The sequence below is a fragment of the Schistocerca gregaria genome, chromosome 1 (assembly GCF_023897955.1).
Source record: "Schistocerca gregaria isolate iqSchGreg1 chromosome 1, iqSchGreg1.2, whole genome shotgun sequence".
Lineage (NCBI taxonomy): Eukaryota > Metazoa > Arthropoda > Insecta > Orthoptera > Acrididae > Schistocerca > Schistocerca gregaria.
In genome coordinates, this window is record NC_064920.1 from 576,144,750 (window position 1) to 576,164,543 (window position 19,794).

The 19,794-nt window shown below is 42.1% G+C and overlaps 1 protein-coding gene across 1 annotated transcript in view; it reads right to left on the reverse strand.

Annotated features, from left to right (window-relative positions):
* LOC126356631 (high-affinity choline transporter 1) overlaps nucleotides 1–19,794 on the reverse strand; it is a 340,577-nt gene that overhangs the window by 56,985 nt on the left and 263,798 nt on the right. Inside the window, exon 7 of the mRNA XM_050007387.1 lies at nucleotides 17,198–17,347. Within this exon, the coding sequence (XP_049863344.1) occupies nucleotides 17,198–17,347 (150 nt within the window). The remainder of the gene's footprint in view (nucleotides 1–17,197; nucleotides 17,348–19,794) is intronic.

Sequence of the window (19,794 nt, forward strand, 5' to 3'; positions counted from 1 at the left end):
GCCAGTATGACGATGACGAATACACGCTTCCAATGTGCTTTCTCCGCGATGTCGCCAAACACGGATTCGACCATCATGATGCTGTAAATAGAACCTGGATTCATTCGAAAAAATGACGTTTTGTCATTCGTGCACTCAGGTTCGTCGTTGAGTACATCATCGCAGTCGCTCCTGTCTGTGATGCAGCGTCAAGGGTAACCGCAACCATAGTCTTCGAGCTGCTAGCCCATGCTGCTGCAAACGTCGTCGAACTGTTGGTGCAGATGGTTGTTGTCTTCCATACGTCCCCATCTGTTGACTCAGGGATCGAGACGTGGCTGCACGATCCGTTACAGTCATGTGGGTAAGATGCCTGTCATCCCCACTGCTAGTGATACGAGGCCGTTGGGATCCAGCACTGCGTTCCGTATTACCCTCCTGAACCCACCGATTCCATATTCTTCTAAGAGTCATTGGATCTCTACCAACGCGAGCAGCAATGTCACGATACGATAAACCGCAATCGTGATAGGCTACAATCCGACCTTTATCAAAGGCATCACAACAAGGCAACGCCGGTCAGCTGCTGTTTGCGTGTGGGAAATCGGTTGGAAACGTTCCTAATGTCAACACGTTGTAGTTGTCGCCACCGGCGCTAACATTGTGTGAATTCTCTGAAAAGCTACTCATTTGTATATCACAGCATCTTCTTCCTGTCGGTGAAATTTCGCGTCTGTTGCACGTCATCTTCGTGGAGTAGCAATTTTAATGGCCAGTAGTGTAAGTTCACCAGGCAGAATATTAGCTACCTTCTTAACATTTCAGACCGATTATTTCATTGTGTTGTAAATATTCGTAGTGTTGAACTGATACTTGACGGTTAAGTGACACTTCATCGGTGAAGTCATGCCAGTGAATTGGTGTATGTGACAGTCGGTTGTATGGAGTCAGTGCAGTGGGATGAGGCGATGTGCATGCGTAATAGAATGAGAGAGAAAAACTATCGTGTTTCTATGTCCCCGTGACCTCATTGTGAATGAAACGGCCCCTACTTGTTGGTGAATCAACGCATACCGTGCAATATGTCCTCAATGAAACGTGTAGTACTCGCAGTCGTGCATCAAGAAATATGAACAGTAGTCGTTAGCCGATCCTGGACAATAGACAAATGTCACGCCTTATCGATGACTAGCGAGTTTCAGACCACCCAATAAGTGAATTCGAGACTATCTAAATCACTTTCCGAGTGAACTTGCGCAAGCAGATTCCGAGCGAATATTGCGAAGATAGTTTAATTTTCCATGTTCCAACTCGTAAACCAGTGTACCTGGCCGTATTCGACTTATGAGGTTCCTTTCTATTCCGCGGCAGATTTGTCAGGTTTTTTGTGGGGTAAAATGTCCCCTGGCCGCGTTACAGGCGCTGCGCTGGGTTAGCCCAATAGGGGGACTGCCACTGTTCTGACCTGAGCTGGCCGGATTAATGAGACACGCAAACCTCCCCACCAACGTTAACGTTGTAGTGCTTGAGGAAGCCATCTACGGAGGAATATTGTGAGGTTGGCGCATGATCAACAAAGTCTACGATCGCCGATTTGATGATGATAGTTTAATTTTATCCAGTTAAAATGTCAGCTCTAGCACTTATTTAAAGTTAAAAAGAGCAAACATTAAAATTTACCCTTTTCGGCAGTCAAACCATCATCATCAGATTGCTTACACAAAAACCGCTAAAAGCAATCAAGCTAAAATATAAATAAGAGCAGTAAACAATCTGGTCACTTCCCTAGCAACCACGTCTTAGTCTGTTTTATACGTTGACGGTGATGTGTGTGGACATCAAAAAATACATGATTACGAGGGAATTGACCACGCTATTTTACTGTTCTTGTATGTATTTTATTTTGATCGGTTTTAGAGATTTCTGTATAATCTTTCCGATGGCGAAGTTTTGACGTTCGAAACGGCTAAATTTTAATGATTATTACACTGAAAATAGATGGTTGAGGCAACATTTTAAGTTTGATTGCGAAGGTTGCTCTATGCAGTGGACTTTTCAAGTCAAATACTTAGCAAAAGTCGTTGCTAACAGTGGTATATAATACTGTACATCTTTCTTGGGCCAAAAAATACAGAAATTGGACAGTAGCTGACTGAAAGTATGTTGTGTGAAATGCGATTTATGCTTATTTTCAAAAGATGCAAGCGGTCAGAACACCGAAGACCCAATAAAACGTTTAAGCCGCAGTGCGAGGAGGGTGATTTTGAAGCCGGAAGTTGTTCAGTTAGGTTTTTGAGGTAATTTTATTCATTGACTTGGGCCACTCATCAATATTACAAGGAACACGAAGCAGAATGATTATTTTAACATTCCCGGTCACCGAGTTTTGTGCTTTCCTCTTCATATACATTATGAGTCTGATGTGGAAACTCCAGTCTTCACAGAGCTGCACGCATACGTTCCTGGTTTGACGAACAATCAGCTACCATTTTGCATCTCATCTGGCCCACTAAATCGCTCGCTCTTAATGTCATAGGTTAATTGTGAGACCGTACGGAACAGCAGATGAAACAAAACTATCAACATCTCCACAATTTGGATCCAGTCACCCGTGAATTGCTTCAGCTGGATCTAAGTATGCACGTGACAGCATACGCTATCTAATACGTTCCAAACGCCGCGTATAAAAACAAGATTTGTCCTGCGCTTATTCCAAGGGTTCTATTGTTGATAGATACATAGGGTCGAGTGTTTTGGACAGCATTTGAGCTAGGGACTACTTGTACAACCAACAGAATGTTCCTCTTACTGTAACTATGCCTACGTTTGGATATTACACACTTTCTCCTGCTTAGATAAATGGAGCAAACAGGATGATTGTTTTTACACTAGATGTGGTCTTCGGTGAGGTTAAAGGGGCTTAATGAGGGACCATTAATTCGTGGGCAGGTCCTGAGAAAACCCGAAAAAAAGTTTTGGGTGCCAAATTTTGACTTCATTCCTAAGATCGTGATCTAGAACAACCCTGAAATTTTTTTGATATCTTTATTCGTTATAGAAATACAAAGGTTCAAGGTCCTCTACTTCCACTTGTAAATTACGAGTGTAAAATTCGTTGTGAGGTGACAATGTAGTTCATAACGTGGCGTAGCACGGAGAAAATTGCCGTAAAGTACACTATGTGATCAAATGTATCCGGACATCTGACTGAAAATGACTTAAAAGTTCGTGGCGCCCTCCATCGGTAATATTGGAATACAATACGGTATTGGCCCACCTTGATGACAGCTACAACTTTCGCAGGCATACGTTCAATCAGGCACTGGAAGGTTTCTGGGGAATGGCACCACATTCTTCACGGAGTGCTGCACTGAGGAGAGGTATCGATGTCGATGGGTGAGGTCTGGATCGACGTCTGCGGTCCAAAACAACCCAAAGATGTTCTATAGGATTCAGGTCAGGTCTCTGTGTAGGCCAGTCCATAACAGAGATGTAATTGTGGTGTAACCACTGCGCCACAGGCCGTCCATTATGAACAGGTGCTCGACAGTGTTGAAAGATGCAATTGCCATCCCCGAATGGCTATTCAACAGTGGGAAGCAAGAAGTTGCTTAAAATAGTCAGTGTTCGCCTGTGCTGTGATAGTGCCATGCAAAACAACAAGGGGTGCAAGCACTCTCCATGAAAAACACGTCCACACCATACCACCACCGCCTCCGAAATTTGCTGTTGGCACCACACACGCTGGTATATGACGTTCACCGGACATTCGTCATACCCACACCCTGCCATCGGATCGCCATATTGTGTACCCCGATTCGTCACTCCATACAATGTTTTTACACTGTTCAATCGTCCAATGTTTACTCTCCTTATACCAAGCGAGGCGTCGTTTGGCATTTACCGGCGTGGTGTATGGCTTATGAGCAGCTGCTCGACCACGAAATACAAGTTTTCTCATCTCCCGGCCAGCTGTCATAGTACTTGCAATGGATCCTGATGCACTTTGGAATTTCTTTGTGGTGGCCTGGATAGACGTCTACTCTATTACACATTACGACCCTCTTCAACTCTCGACGCTCTCTGTCAGTCAACAGACGAGGTCGACCAGTACGCTTTTGTGCTGGACGTGTCCTTCCACGTATCCACTTCACTATCACATCGGAAACAATAAACCTAGGGATGTTTAAGAGTGTGGAAATCTCACGTACAGACGTATGACACAAGTGACACCCAATTACCTGACCACGTTCGAAGTCCATGAGTACCGCGAAGTGCCCCATTCTGCTGTCTCACGATGCTGAGGTCGCGGATATGGAGTAACTGGCAGTAGATGCAAGAACAATGCACCTAAGATGAGAAACGTATGTTTCTGGGGGTGTCCGGATAGTTTGGATCACATAGTGTATCTCCATTATCATTATAACGGTTCTGGGAACCCCATGTTGTAGTACTGAAGCACAATCAAAATTGTGTATGCTTAAAATCGGGTCTGAATAGCAAAATTAGTTTAATTTTATCTCGATTCCACAATTGTAAAGTATCAAAATATTACAGACCCAAAAAGTTCTTTTCATATGAGCGACATTCTCCGCTGTAGCAGGGAAAAGAAGGGAACTAGAACACTTTTGGAACATGAAAAAATACAATATGGCCCTGCTTATTAAAAATCTTTGACAGAAAAGTGAGGTAGCAATTGCTTCTTTCTACCTCTCTCAGCAAATTTAAAAATTTTCCCAAAAATCGTGGCGTGCGTACATATTCACGCTTTTTTGTGCGTAGGTATAAGACAGTGACAGTGGGAAAGAGACGGAAAAGTAATAAATACTGGAAGACAGTAGACAGAGGTTGTGGTATAGAAAGAGCAAAGCTACAGTGGCAGTGTTAGAGAGAGAGTGGCAGTGGAACATAGTTGACAATGATGAACGGTGCTAGGAAAATAGTGAAGGAGGCAGCGCCATTGGGACATTAATAATGACTTCACGCTTCGCCTCTACCCTTGCTAACTGTCTTAATTCTGCGAAGGTGAGTCCACGACTTTCATCAGATAATTGCACCAACGGAAAAAAAGGAAAAATTGGAAGTGCGAGCCAGTGATAATGAGAGACAGATCTATGATAATGACAACTAAAAACAGAGAGACTGTGAATGGACAACAGTAATGGGAAGGTATGAAGCAAATAGTAGCAATAAGAGGGAAGAAGAGGGAGACAGTGACAGTAAGAGGAGACAGAATGAGGGATTCTATGGCTATTAGGCAGGGGACATTAACAAAGAGAGACATTAACACGAAATACAAAGAGATAATAACAATAATTTGGACTGAATGAGTGACAATGAACAAGCGGGAATGGATGGGTATGAGCGACTTACAGCGATGGAGTTGTGGGTGTGAGTGAGTTACAGGCGTAGGTGCCAGTGGGAGTGAGAGATAAGCTGCATGCTAAAAGAGCGCGAATATGTTGGCATGATTTCAATCCGTATTTTAATAGGAGCATATTCACCTTTCTTTGTGCTCCGACAGGAGCATGTTTCCGTTGATCGAATATCTGAAGAAAGTCCAGAACTCACCTTCACAGAATTAAGACAATTATCAAGGGTAGAGGCGGAGCGTGATGTAATCTGGAAGTGAATTATTGTTTTCCCAGCGTGCTTATTCACAACCTGTGCCCATTATCATGTAAACCAGCGATAATATGTGATGGACGACTTTTGATGTATGTGGCAACAAGAGTGAAAGGGACGCCAGCTACAAGACCTACACCGAGAGTGGCGCCCCAGACAGCAGCCGCACCTCCAGCTCCACTCAGTGACAGGTGGCGCCAACGCCAGATATACACTCCTGGAAATGGAAAAAAGAACACATTGACACCGGTGTGTCAGACCCACCATACTTGCTCCGGACACTGCGACAGGGCTGTACAAGTAATGATCACACGCACGACACAGCGGACACACCAGGAACCGCGGTGTTGGCCGTCGAATGGCGCTAGCTGCGCAGCATTTGTGCACCGCCGCCGTCAGTGTCAGCCAGTTTGCCGTGGCATACGGAGCTCCATCGCAGTCTTTAACACTGGTAGCATGACGCGACAGAATGGACGTGAACCGTATGTGCAGCTGACGGACTTTGAGGGAGGGCGTATAGTGGGCATGCGGGAGGCCGGGTGGACGTACCGCCGAATTGCTCAACACGTGGGGCGTGAGGTCTCCACAGTACATCGATGTTGTCGCCAGTGGTCGGCGGAAGGTGCACGTGCCCGTCGACCTGGACCGGACCGCAGCGACGCACGGATGCACGCCAAGACCGTAGGATCCTACGCAGTGCCGTAGGGGACCGCACCGCCACTTCCCAGAAAATTAGGGACACTGTTGCTCCTGGGGTATCGGCGAGGACCATTCGCAACCGTCTCCATGAAGCTGGGCTACGGTCCCGCACACCGTTAGGCCGTCTTCCGCTCACGCCCCAACATCGTGCAGCCCGCCTCCAGTGGTGTCGCGACAGGCGTGAATGGAGGGACGAATGGAGACGTGTCGTCTTCAGCGATGAGAGTCGCTTCTGTCTTGGTGCCAATGATGGTCGTATGCGTGTTTGGCGCTGTGCAGGTGAGCGCCACAATCAGGACTGCGTACGACCGAGGCACACAGGGCCAACACCCGGCATCATGGTGTGGGGAGCGATCTCCTACACTGGCCGTACACCTCTGGTGATCGTCGAGGGGACTTTGAATAGTGCACGGTACATCCAAACCGTCATTCCTAGACCGGCAAGGGAACTTGCTGTTCCAACAGGACAATGCACGTCCGCATGTATCCCGTGCCACCCAACGTGCTCTAGAAGGTGTAAGTCCACTACCCTGGCCAGCAAGATCTCCGGATCTGCCCCCATTGAACATGTTTGGGACTGGATGAAGCGTCGTCTCACGCGGTCTGCACGTCCAGCACGAACGCTGGTCCAACTGAGGCGACAGGTGGAAATGGCATGGCAAGCCGTTCCACAGGACTACATGCAGCGTCTCTACGATCGTCTCCATGGGAGAATAGCAGCCTGCATTGCTGCGAAAGGTGGATATACACTGTACTAGTGCCGACATTGTTCATGCTCTGTTGCCTGTGTCTATATGCCTGTGGTTCTGTCAGTGTGATCATGTGATGTATCTGACCCCAGGAATGTGTCAATAAAGTTTCCCCTTCCTGGGACAATGAATTCACGATGTTCTTATTTCAATTTCCAGGAGTGTACGATGCGGCATCAGCAGGCCCACACATCTGAGAATAAATCTCAATCCCCATTCAGATACCAGGATTCCACATTGCATCTTCCAGCTTATGATTTAGAATGTCATCTTTTCCGTAAACACCATTACGTGCATTTGAACCTGTTGTATTTTAATCTGAACTTATTTATAGATGGTTGAGAAGCAGCAATAGGGCTGCCCATTCCCCCACCCAGGGGGGTAGGAATGTGAGTAACTTTTAAATAAAAAAAGTAATAATGCAATTTTGCCCTATTTAGACATGGTTGAACACCGTGACTGTTATATAAAATAAATTGCTGATGCTGTACAGCAACCAGCCACAAACTGGTTTCAGGTTATTTTATCTAAAAAGTACCATTATAGATTACGAAATTTTTTACAATTTACCATACAGTCAGATAGTTTTTTCATGCTTTTATCAGTACATTTTACACATTTGTTTCCGATGAGTTTTCTTAGGATAAACAATAAATTACAAATTACGTGTAACAAAAATAGTTGCGCTACACATTTGTATTGTAATTAAACACGTGAAATGTCCATCTGGTGAATTTGTCTTAGCAGTTTTCTTGTAATGAAATACATTTTCGACTATGTTTCTCTGAGTATTTCCATAGTCAAAAACGTTGCATTGGATTATAAAGCACTTTTCTTAGCTTACAAAACGTATTTTCATTGTATACCACAAGTTTTGACTTATATGTGTTTAGTATGTAGAAACAAATACAGTTTTCAAAGTACATGAGTATCAAAGGTGCAACAATGCAATCTTACGAAGATGTGGTTATTTGAGGGGGAAGGAAACGTAAATTACAGTCATATTGAAATAGGATTTTCCATTATATCTTGTGCATTAAATGCAGACAGGTGTGAATTACAGCACTACAGACTTATTTCATACAATAGTAGAGATAAAAGTCTGGGTAAGAAGTGTATGAACTCTTACATGGTATTTGAACATCAATGATGATAATACATTACAATTTATTAGTGTTTAATGCCGTATATAATACTGACTACTGTAGGTTCATTCAATATTATAAGGAAAAATGACAACCTGAACAATCTCATATAAACAGAAGAAGAAATTAGAAGCCTTAAAATCTGTTAATAATTCTGGTTGGGTTAAAAATAAGCAATCAGGCCAACACAAATTCTTTGATGGGGTAGTTAACAGCACTGGCATCCATTTAAATGACAGTGAAGTTATTCTATTAAGTAAGGGTCTCAAATATAATCTTACAACAAAACACAACAGCCAGTGTCAAAAATCGTATAGCCTGTACAAAACGTGCATGTGACACAGCTAAACTAGATACTTACGAGAAAAATTCACTAGCTTTTAAGTCAAATAAATTGATAGTGAAACATCTAAAAGCAAAGAAATATTACCAAAAATTTCAACATCAAATTATCTGCAAATTGTCTGAAAGTGAAGCTGAAAGTGAAGTACTCATAGTAAAAACTGATAAAGAAATATTTATTGTCATATTATATGAAAAGGAATATATAGATAAAACATAAATTTTTTTCTATAGCAACAACATTACTGAAATAAAGTCCGATACCACAATAAAATTCCAGACAGTACTCCAAAAGCTTGTAAGTAACTGTCACTTTTTACTGAATGTGCAGCTGTATAACAACGAATCCCTTACCACCAAATCTACATGAACAGCCGAAGATATATAAACGGAGCTGTCCTATTTGCCCAATATTGAACATGGGAAACAGGCCCACAAACTTTATGAGACATAAGCTGAAAAACCTCATTGCCTAATACTATACCTCTGAAAATAGCTATACCATCCACAACACACATGAACTCATAGCCTCTGTTGAAGAGATCCACATCCCACCCACAGCTAAATTTCCATCACTCAACATTGTCAATCTCTACACAGATATCCATGTTAAAAAATTATTAACATTATAAGAAAAATCTGCTTAGGTATAAGAAATGGTTCAGATGACTCTAAGCACTATGGGACTTGACATCAGAGGTTATCAGTCCCCTAGACTTAAAACTACGTAAACCTAACTAGCCTAAAGACATCACACACATCCATGCCCGAAGCAGGTTTCCAACCTGCGACCATAGCAGTCGCGTGATTCTGGACTGAAGCGCCTAGAACCACCCCGCCACTGTGGCTGGAGCTTAGGTGTAAGAAAATTAGTACTGCAGACACATATGAATTCATAGAAATACACACACTCGTCCTGGAGCACAATTAGTTTAGCTTCAACAGTAAGTTTTACCAAAAACATGATGGTCTGGCAATGAGGAGAACCCTAGCTGGTATATTAGCTGACATCTACATCAGCCACATAAAACAAAAATACTTCTCAACTCTCAACCACAAACAAAGTAACATACTACAAAACATACACTGATGACGCAATCCTGCTTTCTGATGGTACAAACACTGAAACTGATACATTGGCAACATGCCACAGTAAATTGCACAAAAATATTAAATTCACAGTTGAGCATGAAACAAATAGGAGAATAAATTGCCTTGGCCTTAAAATCTTTAATGTTAACCAGAAACATCAACTTAGAATCTACAGGAAACCCACCACCACATATTTCAGCACTGACAGGTCCTCATGTCATCCCAGAGCCATGGTACACTGAATACAAAAAGTACCTATGAATCACACATATCAACAACGTGAAACCATTATAACTAAAATAGTTACCCAGAATAATGGCTATGATCCTGTAATAATAGACAAACTCGACAACAAAATTAAAACAAAATCCACAACTCCACAGCACCGCAGTTTGCACACAATTCAATCACAAACAAATCACCCTCCTAAAGAAGCCAAACATAAATTTACAGTTATCCTATACATAGATCCAAAAAAGAAGGAAAATTACATCAGCTTATCTGCTAGCAATAAATTAGGAATACACAAGCTATAATGTGATTCACACCCAAAAGTTGTGAGATTAGGTAGAGAGAACTCCTCGATGTGTTAAGGCTTAGAAAGTTGATTAAATCTACATTTGTAGCCCACATTGCGGAAGAAAACCATTCAGTGACAAACACTGAAAGCAATATGAAAATATTACATTTAGCAGAAAAAGGAGTCACTATGAACATATTACAGGAAACAGAAATACATACACACAAAAGCATATCCACTGACTACATCCTTAATGAGCAAGCTGAATATTTTCAAACTTCTAATTGTGCTGGACATTTCAAAAGAAGCAGCATCATTTATGCTGGGTATTTCTTCATATTTAATAAATATCATTTTGTTACTAATTGCTTGTAATCTTTCTGATTGAAGATAACCTACGCCATCCTCTGAATTCCCATCAGAAATTCATTTTTGTATTTTGATATACATTGTAGTAAGTAGAACTGAACAGGTAAGAACTGGAGTTGCAGTTATGATCAAAAATATCGATAGAAAATGACTGCAATCATAAATGAAAGACATTTCATTCAAGGTTAAAGACACAAGTTACGCTGGTGAATATAATTGGTGTACATGCAATAGAGGAAGAAAAGAGAGAAGAAACACATGCATTCTATGAATGCATGCAGACAATGATTAATGCAATACCTAAGTTAGAATATTTAATAATTGCTGGAGATTTTAGTGTAAGTATAGGTAAAATCATTAAAGGAATAGAGAGTCACGTGGAGAACATACTAAGAACTATAATATAAATCGGTTAATGGATTTTTTGGCTTCTGCCACTTAAGGATTACAAACAGTTTTCCATCTACAAAGATAGTCATAAATTTACATAGGGTGCTTGGCATACTATGTCTGTAATAGGCCGTGTTATCACAAATGAGAATGCCATACTATTGATAGAAGACACCAGAGTGTAAGAGACTGTTTTGTTTCTACTGAACATTTTCTGGTAGCATCAAAACTAACAGTCCTATTTTATAATAACGAACGCGCAATTAAAAAATACGAGAAGAAGCCTATACAATACAATTGCTACAAGATTTAAGCATTATATAGTTACACGGAAAACGTTATCTTGAAGTACTAAAACTTGAGGAACAAAAGCATAACGTTAATGATTAGTGGACAGAAATAATAAGAATGATACATACAGCTTCTGGCGAAGCTTTAGAAACAGCGAGAAATATAAAAACGAAAGACGACTCGCAACCTGGAATGAACAACCAGCAAAGATCATAAAAAGAATAAAGCAGGCCCACCTGAAATATCTGCTATCATTGAAGCAAGAAGACTATATCAAGTACAAGCGATACATAGCGGTTGACAAAAGAGGGACTAGAAAATTAAAACAACGAAGCTGGGGACGTTATCTGAGTGAAATGGAGCATGATGTACAAGGGAAACACACTAAAGCCTATTGTATGCTGAAACAACACAATAAAGAGGAATGAGATGTAGTTCAAATTAACCCCATATTAGGAACTGAATGGTTAGATTATTTCCCAAATCTGTCGATACGTGACGAGAAAAATGTGAAGGCTGCAGTTAGCGACGAGCATGTTGATCTTATATCAACGGAAGAACTAAAGGTTGTATTAAAAACATCTTAAACCAGATAATCTCCAGATGGAGATAACGTTAATGTGGAGTTATTTAAATAAGCATTGGAATCGTTACTCTTAAATACTTGGTGAAAATACAATAGCGTATAAGAGGGTTGCTAAACAGTGGTTATTATCCCATCTGTAACAAAAAGAGGACCGCAGAAATTTGACAATTATTGAGGTATTAGTCTTCTGAACTCTAGATACAAGATATATGTAAATCTAATAACAAATAGACAAAAGATACTTTCGCAAACGTTTCTTACTGAAGAACAGAACGGGTTTCGGATTGGAAGATATTTCTTAGACAGTGTTTCTACAATCTTCCAAATTATTCAAAAACACAGAGAACACTACCATCCTATATATAAAGTTAACAGAGTTAAATCATAGGAAATTTTAGAAACGAATGGTATACCCTAGCATCTAATAAGTGTAAGTAAAGTATGTATATATACAACAAAATCGAAGTAAAAGAAATAAGTTGGTTTGCGAGAAACATCCCTCATGGAGTGAGGAAAGGGTATCCTTTATCATCCACATTATTTAATACACTGAAAAGCCAAAGAAACTGGAACACCTATCTAAATTTGTGCAGGGCCCCCGCGAGCACGCAAAAGTGCCGCAACACGACGTGACATGGACTCGACTAGTATCTGAAGTAGTGCTGGACGGAACTGACACCATTAATCGGCACGGCTGTACATAAATCCGTAAGGGTACGCGAGGCTGATGATCTCTTCTGAACAGTACGTTACAATACATCCCAGATATTCTCAATTATGTTCATGTCTGTGGAGTTTGGTGGGCAGCGGAAGTGTTTAAACTCAGAAGAGTGTTACTGGAGCCACTCTGTAGCAATTGGTCTGGTGGAATTGTCCAAGTCCGTCGGAATACCCAATGGACATGAATGAGTGCAGCTGATCGGAAAGGATGCTCACGTATGTGTGATCTGTCAGAATTGTATCTAGACGTATCAGGGGTTCCATATCATTCCAACTGCATACTGCCCACACTATTATAAAACCTCCACCAGCTTGAACAGTCCCCTTCTGGCATGAAGGGTCCACGGATTCTTGAGGATGTCTCCATACCCGTTCATGTCCATCCGCCCGATAAAATTTGAAAGAAGACTCCTCCGACCAGGCAACAAGTTTCCAGTCATCAACAGTCCAATGTCAGAGTTGACAGGCCCGCGCGAGGCGTAAAGCTTTGTCATGCAGTCATCAAGGGTACACGAGTGGCTTCGAAAGCCCAAATCGATGATGTTTCGTTGAATTGTTCGCACGCTGACACTTGTAGATGTCCCAGCACTGAAATCTGCAGCAGTTTGTTGAAGGGTAGTATTTCTGTCACGTTGAACGATTCTTTTAATTCGTCGTTCGTCCCTTTCTTGCAGGATCTTTTTCTGTACGTAGTGATGTCGGAGATTTGATGTTTCACCGGGTTTTTGATATTCACGGTACACTAGTGAAATGGTCGTACTGAAAAATCCCCACTTCATCGCTACCTTGCAGATGCTGTGTCCTATCGCTCGTGCGCCGACTATAATACCACGCTCAAACTCACTTAAATCTTGATAACCCGCCATTGTAGCAGCAGTAACCGATCTAACAACCGCGCCAGACACTTATTTTAAATAGGCGTTGCCGACTGCAGCGTCATATCCTGCCTGTTTCTGTTTACATGTTTCTGTATTTGAATACGCATGCCTATACCAGTTTCTTTGGCGCTTCATGGCATATTCATAGACGACGTCATAAAGAGATGATAGAAGAAAGTAATCACCATTATAAGCTTAATACTAATTTTGAAAATATATTCCTGTGTGCTGATGATCAAATAATCTCAGCGGAATCAGAAGATAAAATACAAATAGCACCTTGGTCCTTGCACAAGGTAGCAAAAGATTATAACATGGCAATATCTAAAGACAAAATTAAGATAATGGTTCTTATGTTAAGAAACATTTAAGAGGAAAAAATATAATTGATGATAAACCGCTAGAACAAATAAATACTTTTTAAATTCCTGGGAAATGTGGTCTCGTATGTAACACACAATGATGATGAATACAAATTGCAAAATTTCTACAGTTGAAAGGTACTATAAATCGCACTCTCCTCAAAACAAACGATACTAAAAATTTATACTGTCGTGGCGGTAGTAAGAGTTCTAATGTATGAGTGAGAGACTTGAACTCAAACCGCCAATCAGAGGAGAAGAACTGAGGCAGGAGAGATGCGATTCTTATCACATTATGGCCTACTATAGGTTTCTCAGATAAATGGCTGTATTTACGAAGAACAAATAAGTAAGATCTCTAGCTGGTTACAAACTCACCGATCGGATAAAAATAAGAAATGAAGTGAGTGTCAAAAGCATACTTAAGAAAACAGAGCAGTACAGGAAGAAATGACATGAACACATTCAAAGGACGTCAGAAGAACGAATATCTAAAACAACATACAGATAAACAACTAAAGGGAAAAGGAATTTTTGATATCCTGAGAACAGATGGAAGGATCAGTTGCGTTGTGTTTGAAGCTGGAACATGCATGGATGCGTAGAAGGACACTGGACAGGCAGACGATTAATTGTGATGTAGTCTACACCAATATTAATGGAGCAACAGAGAACGAATATCAAGCATCGAAATCGGGAGGCACTGGTGCTCAATCTGAAGCTCACATATTATCAATCATCAGATTAAAGAAACGTTATAAAATATAATCAAGAAAGAATCTTTAAGGTTTAGCGAGTGAGAGACGGAAGTGCTAGCAATGAGGAGCAACAATAAAGCATGATGGTGTCCTGCCTAGCCAGCAGACCGCAGCATTCCGCACTATTGAATAAACGGCGGATGGTGGGTGTCCACGAGAACTTCTGTGATGCTCGCGATGCTACGTATCGACTGTTCCAGGTTACAAACAAAAGTGACGCTGTGTAATACTGGTAGCCCCTATTTAAAAACTCTCCTGCAGTGCGAAAACAGCAGAATTTGAGGGGGGGACACTACTTTCGATTGCCGCCGTTCCTAGTAAAAGCTTTGTCTGTCCTAGCACTACGTTCTATGGGAACTGTCCCGATCTGTCAGATTACCATTACTTAGCTGGTGCTAACAACCAACTACCTCCCAGAAATGCATCCCCATGCTCCCGGAGTCCTTCATCAAACCAAGAGGCTTCTATAACGATGCCACCATCTTGGAGACCACGAATAAGTACGATTCGAAAGGCGTTGCCTCAAAATTAACGTGAATAAAAATTACTTCTACACACAGGGAATAACGTTAAGCACTTTATTTCACTCTCGTCTTGGTTCTTGGTAACATCAGAAATTCGTCAGGCAGTGTTTTTATTTTAAATTACAGTTTAATTCCCTAGTAAAAGAAATTTAATATCACACCCTGATGATAACTTCCAAGAAGGTGACGTCGGTTATTGAATCCAGCTCACAGGACGGTTGTTGTTGGGCATCTTCCATATCGTGCATTTCTTAAGGGTTCTATATCAGCTGCAGGACAGGGAGCAGGGAACCAAGGACGAAAATACCCACCTCGATCTGCATCCCGGCGAAAGTGTGGTGGTCTCGAGTCCCAAAGCTTGCCACATGAATAAGAGTAGCTCTGCGTCATTGTACAGCACATGAAATGCGCATTTACGAGTATATCGTTAATCTGCACAGCACTTGTTTCAAAGTTTTATAGTAATTCTTTATTACGAGTATGCAATGGATACATGTAATTGTATCGTAAGCGCTTAGTGCTTTTTATCCTTGGGGGAAAATTACCTGTTCAGAAGTCTGTCAGTAACACTATCGAATTTTTCATTCGTTGCAACTATAAGAGCACTTTACCAATTTGTGTTACTTGTTTGTAATTAATATGAAGGACTTTCAATAAGTAACGCAACATATATTCCTCCTGGGCAGTTTCGATTGAAAAAAATGCGTAGTTGTTGGGGATGTCGTGGAATATTTTCGTTTCTGCCGCTACAGCTTCATGAAGTTTCGATAGTAGTCGGCGCTATATGTAGCCATGAAACTGGCGTCTGTAACGTAGGTGCATTCCAGTCAGAGAGCTGTCATTGAGTTTCTTCTGGCGCAAAACCCAAGTACCACGGATATGTAAGTGCTTGCAGAATCTCTACAGAGACCTGACAGTGAACAAAAGCACGGAGAGTTGTTTGGCGAGGCATCTGGCATCACTGTATCAAGGTCCGCAAACCTGGCCGATCTCCCGCGTGCTGGCCAGCCGCACACAACTGTGATTCCTGCAATGTTGGAACGTGCGGACACTCTCACTCGAGGAGATCGATGGTAGTGCCGACACGCTCGTCCAACAGCAGTAGTACACAAAGGTGTATTCCCGCTGGGTTCCTCGCCTCCTAATAGAAGACAATAAAGAGCGACGGAGGACCATCTGTGCAGAGTTGCTTGTGGGTTACGAGGCTGTTAGTGCCCCTTTCTGGTCGAACATCGTCACAGACTATGAAACATGGGTCCATTACTTCGAACAGGGAAGAAATGGTCATCCAAAATCTCGAAGCTGCACCCTCAGCCGATAAAGTCAAGGCGACGTTCTTCTGGAATTGTGTTTTATGTTCTCCCTCATGGTGCAACTATCAACTCTGAAGTGTATTGTGCTAATCTCAGGAAATTTAAGAAACGACTTTGGCTTGTTCGTCGTCACAAAAATGCAAACTAACTTCTGCTTCTCCATGACAACGCTAGGCTTCACACAAGTCTGCACACCCTAGAGCAGTTGACACAACGCCGGCCGCGGTGGTCTCGCGGTTCTAGGCGCGCAGTCCGGAACCGTGCGACTGCTACGGTCGCAGCTTCGAATCCTGCCTCGGGCATGGATGTGTGTGATGTCCTTAGGTTAGTTAGGTTTAAGTAGTTCTAAGTTCTAGGGGACTAATGACCACAGCAGTTGAGTCCCGTAGTGCTCAGAGGCATTTGAAGTTGACACAACTTCATTACACTGTTCTTCCTCGTCCTCCCTACAGCCCGGATCTCGCATCTTCCGACTTCCATCTGTTTGGCCAGTGAACGACGGATGGCAGGAGATGATGAGGAAGTTACTGAAGCAGTTAGACGTTGGCTCCGTCGTGGACCAATAAAGTGGACCATCCGAGAGTGAGGTGGTGTAAGGCTGTCGCATCCAAAAGAGATTATGTTGAACAATCGGATTTTGCAGCCAAAAGAGTGCGGAACAATATGACGTAATGGAATCCTGAATATTAAAAAAAACCTGCCTTCTTTAAAAAAATATGTTGCATTACTTATTGAACGCCCCTCGTAATTTAGTTGTAGCGTTGATTAGTGTGTCTAATTTTTGTATTTCTTTCCTTAATTTTATTTCCATACAAAAACTCTGTGCGAGTGATGGCCTGTTGCTGCAGTACGTACCTGCCAAGGGATGCCCCCGAAGATGAGAAGCAGCCCGTAGTCAATGTAGGAGGCGATCTCCTCCTTGGCGACGCTGCCCACCCAGTCCACGTTCTCCGGCGACAGCGAGCCCACCTGCTCGTTCAGCCACGCGAACGGGATGCACAGCCACTGCGACAACACAAGCACCTGTCAAGCCTCCTTTGTTCGCCGGGTAGCATCCCTGTATGCCAACCTCGCAAGCGAATGTACCTCAGAAAGCGAAGTGAATTTCTGTGTATCTTCTGCTACTATGGGAAACGACTGCACAGCAATTGTTGTCACTGTCACGGAACATGAAAACTACAAAATTGTATACGCATTGAAACGGATCCGCCATATGTCTGTGTTTCGTTGACACTAGTTGCCTGTATGCGACAGTAGGAAACCTCCAGAAAGGAAACCCTACGTCTTTTATGTACCCATATTTCTCCTCTGTCCTAATCTAGTGAATCACATCACAACGTATGATAGTGAATGAAGTGAATGTGACAGGAATCTGTAGTCAGCTACAACAGTTCTGCCAACTTGAGTTGGTGTAGGCAGGATGGCAGAGGCACGTAACTGCATCGACAGGACAGGCTCGTCTGTCAGGAAGTTCCCCTTAGATTGGCGAGGGCTGTCTCGTCCTCTCTCCAGTTAGTTTCCACGACCACACTTTAAAAGCGGGACCGCTGATCATCATCCAGTTCCCGGCACTCTGACAGCGATACCAAGTGAGAGAAGTGCAGTTTTCCAGGCAATATGTCATGGTTTGGCTTGGATTGTTAGTGTTTCATAAATGAGCTATGATTGTGTTCATTAACTTTCTTTCAGGTTTTGGATATTGGCTGAAAATTATGGTAGTTATTTCGGTTGTAATTTTACATGTGAGCGAATGACTACGATTTCTATGGGAAGTACTTTGTGTGCAAATGGAATTGCTACCACCAATACAAAGAAACTTTGTCCATATAGAAGAATTAATAACGTAAATTCATATCCAATTTAGTCTATCAATTAATTCAAGAGAAATAAGTGTGCTTCACCTTCCGTTAGTCGCGCCTACCACCCAGGCGCTCTAGCAGTCAGAAGTCAGCACTCCTGCGGTACGAATCACTTACTCGTTCACTTTAAAATGTAATAAAGTTTATTATTTGTATAAAATTTGTTGTTTGCTACTACCCATGCGTTTACCAAGCGCCCAGACCCCTGGAATTCTTTTTTTTCTTTTTTTAATGTTAAAAACTGATAAATCATCCCACAGGTGCAGCGCGACTATGGATGGGAGATTATCGTGGCTCTAAGGCGCTATTAAATTTCTTATTTTTCGTAGTTTGTGGTCTTCTTTCAGACACAGTCTCACGGCTGATAGTAGGAATTAACACTTGTGTTCAACCAATCTGTAAAGAATATTTTCTCCCTGAGTCCCTGTTGGTTATACGTGAGGATTTCCGAGTTAAAGTTTCTCTTTTTTGTGAAATACTAGACATTTTCTTTGTCCACGTAAATGCTGTGTACATCCAGGTGCTTCCAAAGTTGTAGATGAGCTCATGTTATTACTAGTTTATTGACAGTAATTAATTTCCTACGTCGAAAGAATATCTGTGCTTGTAGACACATTTTATCCACTTTTCACAAATCTAATTTATTGGGTTTTTCGTGGTTTGGTACCTGCCCACAATTGACGTCTCACTTCTCTGCCGAGTGCGCAGTAGTTCTTGTAGACGTTGCTTGTAGTGGAGAATATCATTTGTTATTATTATTTAATGAAAGAAAGTTAATGTTATTGTTTTTCTTCGTATACTGACCTCCCTCGTAATGTGCGGTATTGTGAATATTCATGAGTGCCTAGGAGGTTGCAGCTTCTCTGTATTACTGTACTATTGATTCATCTTATGACAGCTGGGAACCACTTTTAGCTAGAGTGCATGCGCTTTGTGTTCACCAAAATCTGCCTTAGCTTGCTAATAAATCTGTTTAATACAAAATTTAAGAAACCTGGATCTCCTATATCACGAACCTCAACCAGATCCTTATTCAAATTAATAAATTAAAAAATTGTTTATCTGTTGCTCAATTTAAATGTTGATTCAATTTTACCGTGTCCGTTGCCTGATTTAAATACTGATTCCTTATTTCTGACCAGGCTATCATTCACGAAAAGCAAAACAAGTACCGCAGAATAAACCCTCAGTGCGAACAAGTAGTAGGCAGCTTTCAGGATCAAACAGGTAATTACTTCACTGTTTCCGAGTTATTGATATTTCAAAATAAGGATTTACTTTTATAACGTCTCATCCATTACAGTGGTCAGAAGACTGAGTGTGACTTCATTGGCGTGGCCACTTACGCCTGCACTATCACAACCGCCGCCAGAGAGGGACCGAAACAAGAGCGCGTCATTAGCCGGCTGCCAGCGCCAACGACATCCTAGTGCGGGCGGCCCCAGGCAGGCAAAGCGGTCCGCTCTCTCTTACATCGTTCGCGCCCCGCGAAGCTTCTGTTTGCTGGTTAGGACTGTTGCGTGAAGTGTTATGACAAACTAGCTTGTTACCGGACTTGTCCAGAACTGTTTCCCTACTGTTCACGAGAATACG